Genomic DNA, 19,424 nt, shown 5'->3' with positions numbered 1-19,424 from the left:
CCACTACCGAATGTTATGTCCACACAATATTTGACTGCGAGCGATAGTGGTGCATGCGGAAAAAATCCGGCTCTAGGAGCAACACAGTGTGCTATGGTACGTTATGTCAGCGGTGAATTGGAAGGCAGGTACGGGATTTTGTATCATTCTTAAGTTTGGCCGTGTAGAATCGACAAAGTGATATATTCGAGAATTATACGGAAAATATTCGGATTTACCCATTTCATTCTTATGTTTGGCCATGCACAATCGACGAAGTGATTATTCGGGAATTATACGGAAAATATTCGGATTTACCCATTTACATATAGTGCATGACTATTCGATAGGAGTACCTAATGAAATACGACAATGCTCGATTAGTTATTCGAAGGTTTTGAATATCCGCATGCCCCTACTCACTTCTTTCGATTTACATGCGACAGCCTCTTTACACAAGAAGTGTTTATACGTGCCTCTTGAACAATACTGTTCTCTTGAACAACTCTCTCTCATAGATAGCTCTACCATGCCATGTTTGATCGCCAGTAAATAAATAAATAAATAAAACGTGCGTTAATATGGATAAAATATTTACCTACTTGATTCTGAGATAGGTGGTGACGATGACTCTGAAGACGGAGGCTTGGTGTCCCTCGCTCCTTGTAAAGAATCATTTTTCACAATTTTATAATTAGGTTACGATCCTTCTTATCTTTGGGAAATAAAGTAAACTCTCTCCTTTAATGTTTGCAATTTCTGTAATGTCTCACTAGCAGCCCATACTTCACGAGGGGTTGCCGATATATATTGAGCCTTATTCAGAAAAAAAAGAGCTAGGTGCATTGCAGGGTGTATCGATCAATTGGTTTATGTTCAGTGGTATAAAATTGTCCACCTAAAAAGGATGCTCCGGTCGCGTAAGCGGCGTGATGGGGACTTTGTCGCTCCGACAACTATCTGATTGCGTTTAACACTGGTGACACGTCTGACAATGCCCAGCGATTTCCTTCTCCATTACTGGCCAGAAGAAAATGTACTTTATCCGGAGCTTTGTCTCTTTAGGCCCCAAGTGTCCACCCCACAAATCACTCATGCGCGTTACTCCTGTTTCTTCAGCTTATCTTTCTTTTTAAGTTTGAGGTCCAAAACGAACATGGCAGCACCTCCAAAATAGTTCCGCGTGGAATAGCATATAACCATAAATCATGCATCTGTTTCTCCAAGGGAAAAGTGTAAATCGATTATCTCCACGATGAAATGTGACCAACTATGCGCGACAGTGGCCCTTCATGTGCTACCGTTAAATGTTTAACTGAATCTTATAACTGGCCCTTCCGATTCTGAAAGTAAGAAACATTGTGGGTGGCCTGTTTCTGTCTCTGTGTCTGCAAATGCGAAATTCATCCGTGACATGATCATGGAGGACCGCCTTACATGATAAAAAGGTATTGCTACATATCTGGGAATATCTCGTGAGAGAGTTTCTGCCATTATCCACGAACACACTTGAAATTGAGAACGCTTGCAGAAAAGGGAATCCCAGAGCTTTTGACAACTGAACCGAAGAGGAAGCGTGCGAAGACATCGGTGACTTTTTTGGAACATCTTTGTTCATTCAGGTAACTTTATTGAGTGCCCAGCGATTTGGTGCGGGGGGCCTGAACCCCGCCTAGGTTTCGGCCAAGAGTTGTTGGCCCTTGGCGGCTTCTTCGGCTCGCTGAACGGGGACATTTTGCAAATAAAAAAAAAGAAAGAGAAGATGTAAATTTCCCGGACAACTGGTCATGAGACATTGGTCCTCTATTATAATCTGAGCTAACGTAGCAATCTAAGGAAGGGAGACGCGTTGGTTTTCCGAGTCCAAAGAAGATTTGTAAACAAAGGTCGGTGCAGGAGCAGGCAACAGTTTTCTTGCATAAGAAAGGAGTTCCGTTGGTGGACTACCTCCAACAGGGTTCAAGCACTAATAATGTTCTTTATTGAAGAAATAGAGGCAATAAACCAAGGAAAAATGTCGAGGAAGGCTGTCTGAAGCTGTGATACTGTTGCATTACAATGCCTCGTCACACAATGCAGGTGTAACAACGTCAAAACAGACTTCCTTAGCTTTTCAACTATTGCCACATTCACCATATTCGCGTGACCTGGATCTTTTTATGTTATCTATAGGGGACTTAAGAAGTGGCTGGACAGATGTTGCAAGGGCATTGACTTCCTGGGGAGATAAGGAGACTAGTGGGGCAGCTTCAGCTTCCTAGCTGAACTTTTCTTTTTGGGGTGGAGAGAGGGCGGTAAGGCTCAGTACTTATCGGCTACCCTTCATAATATTGAAAGTGTTAATTTAATTCGCAAGAAATCACTTTAAGATAGTTTTAAAGTCGTCTGCTTCTTGGCCAGGCCTTATTAGTAGGTAAGTGCCATTGCCGGGACAACATTACTGGGATAAACGATGGCGAATGTTTTTGCGCCACCATCCAGGATTATATATATATATATATATATATATATATATATATATATATATATATATATATATATATATATATATATATATATATATATATATATATATATATATATATATATATATAGAATGCGTGCGCGCGCGTGTGTGCGCCTGCATGCACCCTCGTTTCGTTAGGTTACTTAGCAACTTAGCATTACCAGGGGATTTCAACTGGACCACAAATCGACATCTACGGCTGCGGATAGCCTACTCGCGGCCTGACACTGACTCAGTGATCAAGGCAGTCATGCAGGACCTTACAAATACATACAGAGCCCACGCTGACGACATTCACGGATGACTACATCTGATCGACCCAGACGGGTAAATTCTGTTTGCCCTCGAAGATTACTCGGAGCAACGCGTCATTGCTACGCAGGATTCGGCTTGGCGTTGCTATCACCCGCCGCTACGCACACCTCAGTCTAACAGCCCTGATTGCGAACGCTTTCAGACGCCTAAAACACTGGAACACACATGCGTTCGCCCAGCATATATGCTGGAGCAAAGGAGGTTGGATAATTCCCTATATAGTCATCGTTGACAGGCAACCACCGTGGGAGCATGCCGTGTCTGGCCGACGGCCTGACACGGCAACTTCAATGCGGATAACTAAAGTGCTGTTGAAGTTCCTGCCTGACACGAAACTGGACGAGCGGCTCCAGTAGGGCCACTGCCTAATGTATGTGTACATAAGCATTCACCATTTTTCATCATCATCCATCCCAGTGCTTCCCTTCCCTTTTGCTCAGTGCAGAGCAGCAGACAAGAGTGTACTAGTTGAGGTCGACCTCGCTGTCTTTCCTATCAATAAAATATATCTCTCTTTCTCTCTCTCTCTGTTAAGGCTTGCGGCCCGCTAAAACATTAGCGGCGCTGTTGTGGCGCGAAACGCGCAGATGGTGCTTTCCCACAGGCCGAGAATGTGCCGCAGTTCCAAGCTCGAGTCCCGTTGCAGGTGTAGTCACGGCTTCAAAGAATTTGTCTCTCTCTCTGACGCGTAGCGGTAGCAGTCGCACAGAACATGTTGCAAGTCTTCAGCGTCTTTTACGGTCGTTAGCTTTATTCACCTGATTCCTCGGCCAGTCCCCCATAGTGGGTGTGAGCCATGATATGAGAGAACAAACAAACATGGCGATCTCTCTGGCCCCACCAGGTCGTGCTGGCGTTCGCGGCTCCTTCGAACCCGCCGGGAATGCCTCTGAGCGCACCTTCGACGAAGATGATCCAGAGATAGACAAGGTGCGCGTACGTACGACAGCACGCTATTTGCCGTGCCCCATTAGCGTGCTTGTCGAGAGACCCACGGCGGCTAATGGTAGAGTGGCGCGTGATTCAATTAGCGAGGCTTTAGGGAGCCTCATCGTTTGGCGACGCGATGATGACGCTAACTCGGTGTAACGCACTCTACGGGCATGTGGAGACCATATCCTTAATACGAGGCTCTGTGCCCCGTGCGTCCCGGAAAAAAAAAAAGTGGCCAAAGAAAAAAAAAAAAAGGTTGGAACGGCAGAACTTGGCGCACGAACTTATGTCGAAACCTTCGCGCGTGTACCGAGTGTCGAACAGCGCTTTAGAAGTGCATAACGGGGTGCAGAATATAAGCAAGTCGCATTTCGCAAGAGGTGCTTTTATTCTTCTTTCTTGTACGAAGAGAGCATAACGATCATAGCCCGAAGTGCATGGCACGTCTTGTAAGTTATTCTCGAGCATCGACCTCTTCCTCCATGGCACCGCGTTTCCTTCTATGGAGCACTAATTGAACGTGACACGGCTTCTCGTTCATTGTAAGGATAATGTCTCTGAGAAGCATGGAAACGCTCCTAAGCTGCATACAAAAGGGTGCACTGACAGGGTTGAAGTTTTACCAACTTTGTCGACGCCGCATGGGGCTCTGCGTTTCATGTCCCAAAGTGATGTGAGGAAGACCTTGCGTGAAGTTTTTGTTTTGTCAGCACCGTATGGTACGTTGCGCGTTCTAAGTCTTAACATCTCTTTGTATAGTATCAGGAGGTTATTGCGAACTTAGAAGAGAGTGCTAACTACCTTGTGGTTTTCTCAGCTTTATCAGCGGTTGGAAAGTACTTAAGCAAGGTATAAAAGCTACCGCCGCCTGCAATGCCCTCGCCCCATAATTTTTGTACCTTTAAAGAAAACACATTTGTTTGGATTTTTCGCTATAGCTTTCGTGGTCGGCGGCCGTGCACCTTCTCTACCGATGCGAATGGCAGGTTCGTCGTCAAACCTTTACTAACTCTTTGAGAGGCACGTGCTGCTGCGCGAGGGCTTTGTTGCACCTGAAGGGTCACGTGTCGTGGTCGATGCGTGGTAACGACGTGTTGCTCTTCTCCGCCGCCTGCGCTGACGGCTGCTGGGCGCGTTCGTAGTCGAAGTCCGCTGCTCGTGCCTCTTCAAAATGCGCGGTTTCATCTTGCAGGCGTACAATAGTTTCGCCTAGAGCGACTCCTACAGTGCGGGGGGGGGCCTACATGATGTTAAAGCGAATCCATCACTGGTGGCCGTATCCAAGTAGCTCGCGTGGCAGGGAGAAGGGTGCGGAAAAGTTTCGACACGAGAACTTGTCTTCGTCAGGGCCCCGACGAAGACAAGATGAAGCATTGGCTAACGCCTGAGTCGTCCCCTCTTCGACCACTGTTGTTTACCGTAACACACGAGATTCTCTCGTGCTCCCGCTTGTTGGCAGGTCGGCCGCTCAACCGGGTCGGTGGTAGCGAGCGCAGAAGGCATAGTGTACACAGCTGGACTGGACTTCCTGTTCAACTTCAAAACCATCGTTGTCGTCGGCGTCGCCATCTACCTGCTCACTCTGCCGAGCAGACTGGATGGCCCCGCGGCTGGGCGACCGGGCGGCGACGTCGACGGCTGTGCTGGCGGCGACCCGGGCAGATGCTTCGGCTTCCGCCACGAGCTGCTCGGTTCCATGGACCTGTCCCGAGACCCGTGCGAAGACTTCTACGAATACGTGTGCGGCCTGTGGCCCGCCAGCCACCCTGGCTACAGGGACCAGCTGCACTACCTCGAGGTAGCGGAAACGTTGCGCTGGCTTCGCTTGGCTTCCGCGGAAACCCGCGAAGTGGAGGAAATGTTATTGTCATAGTGGACAGTTGGGCAAGTTCGTTAGCGTTTATGTTTGAGACAGCTCAAACGATACGAAAGACGAGAAAATAAGCACAGTACAGTGCTTGTCCTGCGTATTTCTTTGCTCCATTGCCTTTCGTTTCGTTTAAGCTGTTTGAATTATGAAATGCAATTGAAAGGGAGGAATCTTCACAAGCACCCGGCAGTATGAACGAAGGGGGTATGCAAAGGAAGAACGGGCAGTTTTCAAGGAAAACCTTGTGGACGAAAAAAGAAAAGATGGTCCTACTGTTTACATTTTTAATAAACTTCCTCGACCTTCCGCCTTTCCGTTGAACTAATTTGCCCTATATAATGTCTCTGCTCTACGACTCGTTCAATTGGACCTCGCTCTGCGATGCGTCAGCCATCTAGTTAGCTTAGATGGTAGAGCGACCTCCTCGGAAAGGCGCTGCTGCAGCTCGATGCCTGGACCGAAAACGAATTTTTCTTCAGCTGTACGAAGGTTTTTATTGAGAAACCAGTGTGGGTTTCCTTCGCAGCTTCGTGGTACGCTTACGGGCGGATGACAGTTTTTTTTACTTTTGACATTTTGAACGCTTAGGATTTCCACAACTGTTTTTCATATTTAGATAAGACAGCACTAAAGACCTATTTAGCAAGGCGTTGCTTCTTGACGGCTTCATTGCAGGAGGTCAGGTATCTTTACCCGATGTGAGAGTAAAGTAGTATGTCGCAGTTTCCGCTGAAACCAATTCAGGAATATTATAGATGATGATGATGATTTATTGGCATCCCCTTTGAAACGAGACTGTAACAAATAGTCACCTCGCCTGCTTGAGTTAATCAGGTATACTATACATGCTTTTCATTCTAGCATTTTTTCTATACATCTCAATATTTATTATCTTCCTCAAAACTTCTCTATCTAGTGTTTTAAGGATCATAAGAACTATGGCCACTAAGCGCAAATCGACACAACCATAAGGAGAGGAAGAGAGAAGGCGAGTGCTACCTCTTTCTACAATGTACCGCTACCTATGCCTATGACGGATCCGGTGGTATAAATCTCTTGCTTGCTTTCTTTTATGCGAAGCATATTACGAGAGCTCAACCCAGCTCCTCAGGCGCGGCGGTGTCGCCATGAAACCACGTGACACCGTGACGTCACGACAGAGGAGAAGTGGCTTTGGCTCAACTCTTGCAAGACGGGCTGGGTGGGAATCGAACCAGGGTCTCCGGAGTGTGGGACGGAGACGCTACCACTGAGCCACGAGTACGATGCTTCAAAGCGGTACAAAAGCGCCTCTAGTGAATGCGGTGTTGCCTTAGAAACGAGCTGTTTCTAAGGCGTGCGTCTCTTGCTCAGGCGCACATTTCGTTGCCGCGCCGACCGCTGCTTTGCTCGACGCTCACCGCGTCCAATGCGGGGCGCGTAGTCGCTGCCCTGTAGCCCATTGTCTTACACCCCTTGGCGGGTCGACGGGAACGCTATCGCGTTCCACTCTTGAAGGCGAAGCAGTAATGCATGAGTTGTTTCTTCGTCTAGCCGAACCAAATATAGCCAAGCAACAGCAGTTCACCAGTCTAAACAGTGGTTCAACAACTAAAATAAAGGCTAGTATGCTTCGCATCCTGGGCTTAACCTTACCTAAGCCACAGCCATTTTTTCACTAATACTCTAAACGTCTCTTGCTCATCTCGACTGCTGACCAGTTGATGCTGTTGCCCACTCTAAATCTTCTGGAAGGTGTGCGTTACCTACAAGTCTCACTGGATGAATCTCTTCGTATTCCATTAGAATCTGCTGAGTGGTCTCTAGATTTTAGACCGCAGTTCTTAGGCGCCCGTTCCTGCGGCGAACGTCGGCGTCGGCATCGGCGTAACCGAGCGAACCAGCACAACAGCGAATGATGAAAGAGCGAACGCGTAGCGCAGCGGGGGGATGAAAGACGCGAGAAGGAAAGCGGAGAGGAGGTCGCAGCGCAACCAGGAGGTGGAAAGCGGAGGAGGGTATGGCGAAGGGGTGAGGAGGAAAGCGGTATACCGGCACGACCAGACTTACGGCCAGCGCCGAAACAAATCGCTGACGTGGGCTACGGACCTACTGCGCATGCGCTAGTTCACCTGCGGTGCCGCCGCCACCAGAGAATGCGCTCCGCGCGAGACACGCGTTCCCGTGTTCACGCTTTCTTCCTGAACAATGAGCGACGCAGCTGGTGGAAATGCTTTGTTTGTCACTGCCATGGTCACTGCTGCTAAACGAGCTGCCCGAGCAGAGGCTCAGCGCCACCGCCGAGAGTGCATTGTCGTTCAGAATGAAATTCTTTGCGAAAGTATATCGCGAATTCTAAACACCTGAACAGCTGCACTCGAAATTCGCGTTAGGGAGTATCGTAATCGTCAGCGAAATTTTTTTGCTGTAGCAGACACGTCTTATATAGTTGCGAGTATTTGCTCCGGTATCTTTTTCTCCTTAGGCAACCAGCTCGAGCCTCATATAGCGAGGCACTGCCCTTTCTGTTATCGTACAAATTTTACCCTTCTAATTTCTTTCTTCCTATTCTTGTAAATCTCCACGGACTTTTTTTGTTTTCATTATTTGCATCCAATTGCACCCGTCTCTGTTTCTCCCACTCTGTTTTTGATGACACCTGGTTCCCTATTTACACTTTCAATTACCCTGTATTGTAATACATTATTGGTAGGAGGGCACCCTCCACCGGAAGCATGAGTCCACTTTTCGTCATAGCATTTACACGACCGTCACTTCTTTCGACAATTGTCGACGTGTGCCTCAGCTTAACGTCAAACTGTTTCCGAAGGGTAACTGTGCCAAGTCATTAACTGCTGCCTTTCGCTTTCCCCCTAAAACTATAACTGCAAACTCGAATAAATTTCTCGTGAAATTCAATTAGAATCTTTACTCTTTTTGTGTATGTATGCTTTACTGTCAGTGTTATGAAAACAGGAAGTTTGTGGTATCGCGAAAACCACTTGTGATGGCGGCTGTGGTAGAACGGGCGGGTCTTCTTCAGAAGGTTTTATGCACCTGTTTTATCAGTAATATCACAGCGACGTTTTGAAAGCAGTCTGATGTTCAAACGCATTGGTGCTGAGGTACTCGTTACACAAGTCTAAACTGCAGTTTAGAGCTAACTCTAAATCATAATCATGTTTGACATTTCGGGGGTGCTTGGGCACTGCCATTGAGATTCATTTCTGGCGCTTTCCTTTGAGCGGTGTTAGGAAGTTAGGTAGTGCGTGTGATGTTTATGTATAGAAAGTTTTTATAACAGCGTATACGTACACTGGATTTACAATCGCAGGTCAGGACACAAGGCCTGGTGGCCGAGAAGATGAAAAACGTCGGACTTAGCGCCAGGGATCACGCGAAGGAGGCCCCGACAATGGCTGAACAAGTGTCGCTAGCGTACTTGATCTGCACTGACTCTTATCGAAACAAAACTGACTTTTCCTCGGCGATAAAAGACTTGGTCTTCGACAAGCTGCTACTGTTTATTCACTCGACGCCTCATACGAAGAACCTGTCCAGCGCTGTCAAGGAGGCATTGACGACACTGGCTATGAAATGGAACGTGCCCCTCTTCTTCCAAGCCGACTTTTCACCGCATCCCACACTGCAAAACAAAACCATACTTGTGGTGGACTACAGCCTAACCTTACTGCACTGGATGAATCACAAGAGAAAGACATTGACTCCCGAAGCAACGGCTCTGGTGATCGCGGAGTACCTCAATTCAAGCCTCGCGGCACAAAACGGTACTGACGATCGCCGCACGTCGGCGTTGCTTCGCCTGGACGAGCGAATTACGCTCCAGTGGGTTTCCGTCTTGCTGAGGGGACGCCGCCGTCTGCGTCGCTTCGCGGTGAAGCAGCTTCGACGCGGAGTCGAGGGCGGGGACGAGTGGCTCGGGGCCATCAACAGAGCTGGACTGGGCGCTCTGCTCGCGGGAGACGACGTCTTAACGAGCGAGCACCTATTCGCCGCCGTCGACGACGTCGTGAACGCGCACTCGGCGACGCGCGATCTCTTGCGAGACTTTGTTGCGCTGCACGTCGTCCGACAATTAGCGCCGTTCGCCTCGTACCGCTTTGTCGACGCTCTCGTGGGCGATCCTGCCCGCGGAACGAGCGCCGCAGCGTGGGCGTACGTCGTTAGCGAGTGCATCTCGGCAGTTTCCCGCCTCGTCCCGGGCCGCTCTTTGATTAATCTAGTGTTCCATCAACCGGCCGCCGCGGCAAAGCGCCAAGCGCGTGCACTGAATCATCTCTCGCGAATATGGAACCTGACGACGAAACTTCTGCTCGGAGCGAACGTGAAGCGGACGAAAAAGCAAGGCGGAGAAAGGCTCCCACTATTGAACATATCGGTCGTCTGGCAGAACGGATTGGTCGGCGCCCCGGACGTCAGAGAAAGTGACCTGACGCCGTTGAACGTCAACCGACCGTTCGTCGAGCTGTACTTGCGCGCCGTCTCAGCGCTCAGGAGCAGACAGCGAAACGAGTCGACCGGGTCATTAACACTTGCACGTAGAGTCAGGGAACGGACGGGTCTTCTGACGCTGCGCAATGCGCCGTCGAGATGCGACGACGCAGCGTCGGACGAGAGCGTCTTCGTCCCGACGGCCGCGCTCTTCGAACCTTTCCTGGCCCTCGACAACGATCCTTTCACTCTCGGAGCCCTGGGCCAGTTCCTGAGCCGCGGACTCTGGCAACTAATCCTCGACTCGTCCAAAAAGAACGTCGCTCGCGGCAAGGCGCTGGCCCTCGCGGACGTCTGCCGCCGACACGCATCGAGACAGGACGAGCTGGACCCGTCGTCGACCGGAGGTGACCTTCTGTCTGCGCACCTGCCGAGCATCGTTGGCCTGAAAACTGCGCACGCCGCCTACCGCCGCAGCCGCGAAAACGTCACTGGCCACGGGGACAACGATGACGTGGCAGAATTTTCGCCCGCCCAGCTGTTCTACATCGGATCCTGCTTTCAGTCGTGCGCGTCCGGTGCTCAAGCCGCCGACCGCGGATCCCGCACGGACGAAAACCGCGCTTCGGAGCGTTCGCTGTGCAACGTGCCCGCGATGCTGTCCAAAGGATTCGGACCGGCTTTCGGCTGCTCCCCGGGCAGCAAAATGATGAGACTGGCTACACGCGAGAGCAGCACTTGCATCGATCCCGACGTCTGGCCTCCGCGTCGTATTGCGGGCGCGTAGTGCGGGAGCGGTTTGATGGGATTCGATTATACATCGTGCCGAGGGGCGAACACCTACCGCGCGCGCGCTCTCTCCTCACGCATGACTCGACCGCGTTTGCCGTGTTGACTTCCGCTGCATTTTTTATTCCGGTACATCCGTTATTTTTTCTTTATATTCTATGTACTGTTGCCTGTCTCATGTTTCTTGGTCCCACTGGCGAGGCTTTGCTGGGGCCTTTTCACGTCGAGAGTGTTGATTCGAATTCCGTCCCGGAAGCACCTATAGCCATCCCCATCGTCTGTGAAGGCAACATATCTACCTATGCAGATTATAATATGTTCTTGCTCTTGGTGTTCTGCATGCAAAGACCCCCTCCCCCAAGAAAAAGAAGACATAAATGAAAAATAAAAGATGAAAATAAGTATCAAAATATGCGGAGGCACACCGTGAACCTAACTTTTATTGAATTTTAAACCACGTGCATGAAAGGAATTCCTTTTGCTGGCGCTATACCGTCAACCACTTGCTGATGTGGTTAAGGTATTACGTTCCAGAAAGTCCGGATGACGGGAATAACCATAACCGGGGAGGTCGCAGCGAAAGACACATATTTAAAGGAAACTGGTGATAAAAGGCGGCTGTTCGTACAACTTGCGGAGACGTTTGTGTTTTCTAATTTGCTCAAAAACCGCTAGGATCCGCATTCCGGAATTTTCGCCTCAAAATTGTTTTATCGCACGAGCACCGTCTAACTAATGGCATTGTGATTGCAGTTTTTTTTCATTTCTTTTTTTCTTTTTGCTGTGGGTCGCCGAGGCAGAACCTCCGAGCAAGAACAAAGTCTTTTATTAACACTGGCAAAGAAGACGCATTTAATGCACACAAGAAAAGAGAAGTAGCTAAAGTGCACTTAAACCAGTCAACACCACGATAAGTATCAAAACTATGACAGAGCGCTAGCAAACCTAACAGGCAGAAACAAAGAACTTGGGTGCATAAGGCTCAGTCTAATGAACAGTTCATGGCTGAAATATAGGCGGGCGAAGCGATGAGGTAAGCGGCGTGGATATCACCAAACCAGTGATGAGGCTGAGTGAAGAGTTGATACACGCGTGATATATTCTTTAAAGCATCACTGCGTTGACGGAAGATACGGCTCAAGTCGACAGTTAATAGCTAACATTTGACACTTTTAGTTGGGCGTACGCAGCGCAGGCGTTCGTAGTACACAGTACGTTGCGTATACGCTGCAAAGGAAGCGTGCCGCAACACTTATAGTTTAACGTGCTGTGACAGATTTTGCTCAACTATATACATGTCATACGCGAGGTGTAAGCGTTTTTGAATACGTCTCAATGCCACGAAGCGTCAGAAGTATACTAAGTTTCACTAACGACGTGGCCCCTGCGATTGGCGCGGCTTACGGTCGTGGAAGCCATGGTGACGGCCACTATGGCGTCCTATAGTCAAGCCGCGGCGTTTGCTGTATGCATTGTTCGCGTCTTGCTTGTGTGTCAGGCAGCAAGATGCGCGTTACGCACGCAGCATCTTGTTACACGCGTACGCACGCATTCGTGAAACAGATGCATTTTGTTGTGCGCATGCGCACTTCTATCCAACAGCCCTGCGGCGCACGCAGGCTTGTTACGCACGTCCAACCAAAAGTGTCCATTACTAAGAACATAACAATGTGTCAGACACGTTGCAATATGCTCAGAGAACTGAGTCCGAATTTGGCCGCCGGTCTCGCACAGTATGGCGAATTGTTTTTTTTTTTCTTATCAGACATGTCGTTTGCTTTGACATATCCGGCCCTAAAATGTCTTACTGAGGTTCCACACAACTATTTCCTCCCAAAAGCAACCCACACTTATGACGGTTTATGCGAAACACGTCCGCCGAGTTTTCGCAAAAGTAACGGCACATTCTCGTGGGGTAAGGAATTCGCCAGCAATATCGAAAACCGCACGAGAACTCCTTTGTCAACGGCCATTTCACGCTGGACGACCAGCAACTGTTGAGAAGCACGTTGTCGTTTTGAACAGGCCCTAAAACGGCGTAAAATTAGTTTGATTTTTTTATTTACTTCCTCACAGTGCAGTCTAACAGGAGGTGGAGGGAAAACGCCGCTGAAGTGAAGGGTTGAGGGGTCCTTCGCCGACTTTGCCAACAGAATGACAGCAGCTGAAAGACAGCGCAATATCACGGAACTATGATTTTTTTTAAAGCTTACACTTTGTTTTAGAAATGATCAAGCCATAACAAGAAAGTTCGAAAACGTAGCTTATAAAACAAAGAACGCCGCTGTAATCTCCTACCATTTAAATAAAACACTACCTAGTCTATACAAGAAAGAGCCGCTAAATCTGCTACACTTAAATGGCACATATCTATGCCTTTGCACACAAAAGAATTTGATAGCCATAATTAGTACGAAAGTAGGGAACTTTACACATTTCTATTTTTCTTGCTTTATAGCCCTTTTTCTTTAAGCACATATTCGCCATCTTCATGAACAGAAAGTTTGAGCGTTTGCAGCTAAGACAGTACTCTTGTAATAGTCTATATTGATAGAGAGCGACCACTCTGATTATCCTATATCTTACGAATGGTGGGTCACTAGGTGCTAAACGGTAGCGTTGTCCATCGGCCTCAGTATATTCTTCTGTATTCTGAATAATTTCTTAAAATTTGCTTCTGTAGTTGTTCCCCAAACAAATAACAGTAGTTAAGATACGAACTAAACAGCATTTTGTGAATGAATTACCTCACCGAGTTGGGGATATGGTACCGTAAGCGATTTAATATTCCAGTCATCCGGCCTAATTTTATTAGATTATTATTCACATTATCTTCCCATTGCATGTCTAACTTCTGTAAGACGTCAATAGCTTTATTAGAAAGAATAACAGCTGACGTTGAGGTGACAAATATATTCGTGCCATCTGCATGAATAATGAAGTTAACTTCTGGGGACGTATAGACTATGTCAGTGACATATCAAGGGAACAACAAAGGATTAGGAATGATTCCTTTTGGTACACCTCAAATTATTTTCCTCTTACCTGATACTAAACCATTTATAGAAACAGATTGACATCTGTGTGCCAGATGGCGTTTAAGTAGCTTGAGTCGGAGTCCGCGAATGCCATAATGGTTTAAGTTTTAAAATAAAATGACATGATGAATGTAGTGAAATACTTGAGTGAAATACACAAAAATTTGGGCAGCTTAATTTTTTTTCGAACTGTTGCAGTATATATTATTTTTGATCCAGTAAGGCGAGATCTGTAGACCTTGTTTTCTTTTTGGAAGCCATATTGCGGTTCTTGTCAGGCCATATTTGCTCCAAAACAGCATAAGTGACTAAAATTAATTTCTTGCCAAACCTTTAGAATATACGGGGATAATAGATTCCAGTCGATAATTTGCAATGTCGTGCTCGTTTCCCTTTTTGTAGAGAGTATTACGCGTGCCGTTTGCATCCATAGGAAAGTTCTTGTCGAAATATAGAGATTGAATATGTGTGTTTGGGCGGGGGCTTATCTGATCAATAACATATTTAACTTGATTTATTTGCGTGCCATCGACGTCGCAGCTGCGGCAGCTTCTTAATTCAATGAATACTGTGCGGACTTCTGGTTCAATAGTACCTGCTAAGAAAAAAAAAAGGAAACACGTGTTTGTAGTTTCTGGACCCAGAGTTCGGCAAGGAACCGGTGATATGTGTTTAAAGTCTCTATAAACGAAGAGATCATTAAAAATGTTGGTCATAGCTTCTCCATTGACAAAGTTTCCATCATGGAGTACCTCCTTAATTTGTTCTGTTCTCGGATTGCGGCCCACGAAAGAGTTTATTTTCTTCCATAAAGCGTATGCTCGTTTTGAACATAAAGTAATATAATTGTGTATGATACAGCTCCTTTGATTTCTTCATTTCTTTATTTATAGCATTCCAGAACTACTTAAAAGCCATTAGGTCCACCTCGTCGCGCGTACGTTGTAATGGTTGGAGTCGAGCTTGAAATAGATGGTAGCTGGCCCATGCCGTCGTCCAACTTATCCACGCTGAGGACGTTGTTGAAGGGAGAGACTTGTTCTCATCGAGAACGAGGAATATGGGATTTATTTACAGTATCTACATGAGAATGTTGCAGTTTATCAGTCTAACATGACTGAAAGAGGTATGCACTGTCAGCAGCCGTGGCGCGGCTGCTTATAAACACTCTGTCCTCCCTAGATTCCTAGGTGAGGGAAAACGGCCGTTCGACCAAACGGAGCGTCCAAAGTCATCGTAGCCGACCCGCCTTTGAGGGGGAGGGTTTACGCACTTACTTCCGCACAGGTTGCCCTGACCACGCCGAGGTGAGGGGGTTATCGCAGACAAGGTGCTGCCCCGAGCAGGCACCTCTTTATCCGAGAGTCGACTGCGCAGACAATGGCCGCCGCGTCTGTCCGTTGACTGAGGACTTCTAAGCTGTGTGAGACGGCACCGCGAAAGATCTTCCAGGAGCTGCCCTGCTCCAAACAGACCGTGTGGGTGAAGGCGTACACAATAGCAATACGCGCTCCGCCGCCCGCCCCTAGACATGGTGGCGCCGCTGGGCTGGGGACGCGGCGTCGTTTCAAGACGAGTCACCGCCGCAGCCATGGTGGCGCCGATGTTCTGTTCACTTGGCGGTCGCTTCTCTGTAGATCGCCAGCCCCGCAGCTGCGGTGGGCTGGGAGAATTTTGTTGGTCGGTACCTCTGCAGGCCGTTCGTAACAATGCATGAATTTCTCAAATAATCGGCATATTCTGTCAATTTTACGTAGGATTTCGCGCGTCATACAACGTTTCCGACTTTTGCGTTTATCCTGTTGTTTATATGGGAAGTGTTTCTTTTTTTTTGCATATACAAAGAAAGGAGTCAAAAAGAGTGTCGTAGGCTGCATTCGTATCAGTTGAGTGAAAAACATTGTCTCAATGCAAGCTGCCCATGTCTGAACGGAAGGCCTCTAACACAGCTGGCGAAACATGCTGATAACTATAAGGAATGTCATTCCCCATTCGCTTAGCTCCACCTGTTTTTGCAGAACAGCATATGACTATGTGATCACTGATAGGATACGTAAAGACAGAAGAGGCCGCACACGACAGACTACAGTTTGTGTTAAGTCCATGGTGATCACCGAAGACCGAGTAATTCTATAGTAGACCGATTTATAATATTTTCGCAACCGTTGAACGCAATAACAGTTTCAAAGTGACACCTTTCTTGCCGTCACACACCATGTTCATATTGAAACGCCTACCCAGTATTACAGTGTACTGATTATTATTTACAAGTGTCAAGAAACTGTCTAAAAATGCAAATTGGAAAGCTTGACATGTCATCGTAGCTTGACATTTTTTGGGCCTAATACATAGTAGTACAATATTGAGAGGAAGCGCAATGGTAACACTTAACGTGTTAAAACAGTGTACAATTCAGCACGCGGTGTTTGCATTGAAACTCGGCCGCGACGCGGCGCTGCGGTGCTTCTACCGAACAAGATCTTGGTAGCGCCACTCACTGCCCCGTTTCAAAGGGGAGGGTCACATCATTCATCCGTCCATACGAAACCGACGCGGTCTGTAAGCGCGCGCGCAGCCTCGTGTGCCGCCTCGTTAAGGTCGGGGACGTCGCCGATCTTTGGTCCTAAGTGTGCCGGGAACCAGTATATGAAGTGGTTCTTAATCTCTTTCTTTGAAACAATTCTGAGAGCCTGTGCGCAGACCGTGCCCTTTTGGAAAGTATGAATAGGCGGACTGATGACGTAGAATACGTTAATGATGATGATGATTATTATTATGGTGATGGTGATGGTAAAAGGATAATGCAATATTTCTTTTATCATGTATGTGATTAGCCGTGAATGTTTATACAACATTATATATCACATTCAGTGATTCCTAGTGCGATCACCTGTTTTTTGTCATGCAGTGTATGCGCTTCCTTTTTTTCTAAGCCACGCTGTTATATATTATGTACTAGTAATGATTTCAATTGTTATTTATCATGTAGTTTGTGTATGTTTATGTGTTTTAAGTCACACTGTCATATGACGTGGCGTTATATCGTTACATTCTGAATAGAGTTTACCATATATATGCTATATAGATGGTAATTTATATATGGTAAGCTTTATTCTATATGTAACGATATAATGCCACGTCATATGACAGTGTGACTTAAAGCACACACAAACTACATGATAAAAACAACTGAAATCATTACTAATCAGATACAGATAAGATTGTATTGCATTATCCTTTTACCGTAATAATTATCATTAGTCGCGTGTTATATGTTATCAGTACGCCTATTAATACTATTGTATTCTGAAATTTGTAATTTTTTAACGTGTTCAATGTTTTTATTACACTTATTATTATTATACCACAGTGGATTATCTACAGCATGTGTTTCAATGTTAGTTTTAGTTTTCTTCCCCTCATTTTTGAGCACCATGTTGGTCGTCACGTCGAAACATACCGTAGTTTACGTGCTTAAACTCGGCGTTTAACCTTTTCTATTCGCGTTCTTGGAGGATTGTTCTTTTCCTTTTACTTGCCTGGTAACTGCTTTGTCCAGATTTTCTTTAGTTAGCCTTTATACCTAAATGACGTACTCTCGAATGAGTAGCAACACTGTAAATAAATGAATGAATGAATAAATGAATAAATAAATGAACAAATAAATAAATAAACTTAGAATCATCATCATCATCATCATCATCATCATCACCGCCACCACCACCACCACCACCAACAACAACAACAACAAAAACAACACGATCTGTTGCTTACTTTGTTTGTCCAGCCCATTTGACACTGCCTGTGCCACGTGTCCATCCATCGCAAGCTCAATGGAGGCTCACAAACGTCAAGTTCGACGCTGGTCGGCTGCGGCAGCACACGCTGGAACAGCTAAAGAAAAAAAAAGAGAAATAAGAAAAAAAATCACCGCTTCATCATTTCTGTGCCATTGCCTCTTGCGATGCGTCGGCAGCAGCAACGTGGAGCGAACAATGGTGCAGCTAATGTGCCTTCAATCTGTGTGGCGCCCCGAACTTACCGCGCTTGCAACAAACGTTCTCAATTTCACTCCCCAATTCCCGGAAATTATCCCTTGTTTCCAGGCTGCTGCCACTCTACACCGAGATGCGAACACGAGACGAAACGTTTTCGTTGTTTTCAACACTGGCTGTATGGAAGCCACACTGGATCCACTCATGACTCGTGACATTTCGGCGCGCTTAGCAGTAGAAGCGTCTTGCAGGATGTGCAGGACAGCTTTTTTTGCGTTGTATTCAATACCGCGCAAGCGGAGCTTGTGGTTAGAGGTTGCATTGTGGTGAAAACGAATGCGCCGCGCGCGGCCATTGTGTCCCGCTAATGAGCTGTTAATGACATCGTGCAGAGGCGAACGCTGCATCGCCCGTCATGCAGCGGTCCCGGGATGAACGTTTCTTTCTCCCTCGGTGCGTGCAGTCGACTTCGTTGATAATGTTTTTTTTTTGTCTCTGCCTGGCAGTGCTTCCTGCAGGCGCAAGTGACAGCGTCAGTTCAAAATAAGAGTGATTGCTTCCGGTAACGCACAGAGCGCACAATTATCGAACATTGTGGCCACTTGAATACGTCCACCGTTTCTCAGTTGTTAAATGAGCATTTTTTAACAAAATGTTTTATGTATATTCAGGGCTTTCGTCGTTTCCTGGAGTCATTCAAGTACCATCTACAGCTCGCAGTATTCATGACTTATTTTTTTTCTTCTTTTTCTTTTTGATACTTGGAGGGATCCTTCGCCTGCGGGAGGGGTCAAGGATTTTGGCACCGTAGCCGCACTTTTCGATAGCAAAGAAAGAAATTCGATATCTCTTGCAGTTCCTAAAGCCTAATGGCCTGAGTGGACGTCCGTATACAGGGCGCCCCAAATATCATGCACCAATATTTAAAAATACGGTAATGCCACGTAGCTGGACAGAACAAAAGTAATGTTGTTTACCGTCGCTTGGAGATGCTCAGATTATTCTTTGCATTCCGCCTAATTATGTAATTAGAATTAATAAGTTAATCAACTTCCAAAATATTATAGTTAGAATAAAGGTGTCAATGGGAAAATTGTAGAGCGACGTGAAAAACTCCCGATACAGCCTTCTGTTGCTCAATACGTACTACATAAAAGTGTTTTTCCGAGCGGGAAAAGAGAACGCGAATACACGCAAAGTGCCTCGAGAGTGCAATTTGCATGTATTTGCGGGCTTCTTTCACGCTCGGAAAATTACTTTTACGTAGCACGTATTGAGCAACAGAAGGCTGTATCGGGAGTTTTTCACGTTGCTCTATAATTTTCCCATTGACACCTTTATTCTTTTTTCTTTTGGTCTTTTTTGTATTTCATGGCATTCGATTAACACTTAGCCAGCATAAAAAAGCTGACAGATAATGAGTTACATTTGTTTCAAGTGTTTGCAGCTCTTTTGCTGCGAAGAACACGTTTGTGTCGTATGCATACGTGATTATTTCAGGGGAATCGGGAATATTTATTGGATCATTCACATAAATCAAAAACAAAAGTGGCCTTAGACTGGATCCC

At 46.7% G+C, this 19,424-nt stretch overlaps 1 protein-coding gene and 1 long non-coding RNA gene across 2 annotated transcripts in view; one reads left to right on the top strand and one right to left on the bottom strand.

Annotated features, from left to right (window-relative positions):
* Positions 1–577: 577 nt before the first annotated feature.
* The window catches only part of LOC135903793 (uncharacterized), a 71,575-nt gene continuing 52,728 nt past the window's right edge, over positions 578–19,424 (bottom strand). Inside the window, exons 2-3 of the long non-coding RNA XR_010564992.1 lie at positions 17,636–17,755; positions 578–641 (exon numbers count right to left, since the gene is read on the bottom strand). This is a non-coding gene — a long non-coding RNA (uncharacterized lncRNA). The remainder of the gene's footprint in view (positions 642–17,635; positions 17,756–19,424) is intronic.
* Positions 3,613–10,991, top strand: LOC135905553 (uncharacterized). The gene is made up of 3 exons (XM_065436535.1): positions 3,613–3,730; positions 5,193–5,531; positions 8,917–10,991. Exons 1-3 carry the CDS (start codon positions 3,620–3,622, stop codon positions 10,819–10,821), a joined length of 2,355 nt encoding a protein of 784 aa, XP_065292607.1. The 5' UTR covers positions 3,613–3,619; the 3' UTR covers positions 10,822–10,991.

The sequence above is a fragment of the Dermacentor albipictus genome, chromosome 1, assembly GCF_038994185.2.
Source record: "Dermacentor albipictus isolate Rhodes 1998 colony chromosome 1, USDA_Dalb.pri_finalv2, whole genome shotgun sequence".
Lineage (NCBI taxonomy): Eukaryota > Metazoa > Arthropoda > Arachnida > Ixodida > Ixodidae > Dermacentor > Dermacentor albipictus.
Note: the sequence above shows the minus strand (reverse complement) of the source record. Positions and strands in the feature narration are given on the sequence as shown.

Bases quoted from the DNA above. Each gene is read 5' to 3' on its own strand.
- LOC135905553 (XM_065436535.1), top strand. From the start codon at position 3,620: ATGGCGATCTCTCTGGCCCCACCAGGTCGTGCTGGCGTTCGCGGCTCC. The intron at 3,731-5,192 runs GTGCGCGTACGT...GCTTGTTGGCAG, and splicing joins ATGATCCAGAGATAGACAAG to GTCGGCCGCTCAACCGGGTC. The intron at 5,532-8,916 runs GTAGCGGAAACG...TTACAATCGCAG, and splicing joins ACCAGCTGCACTACCTCGAG to GTCAGGACACAAGGCCTGGT.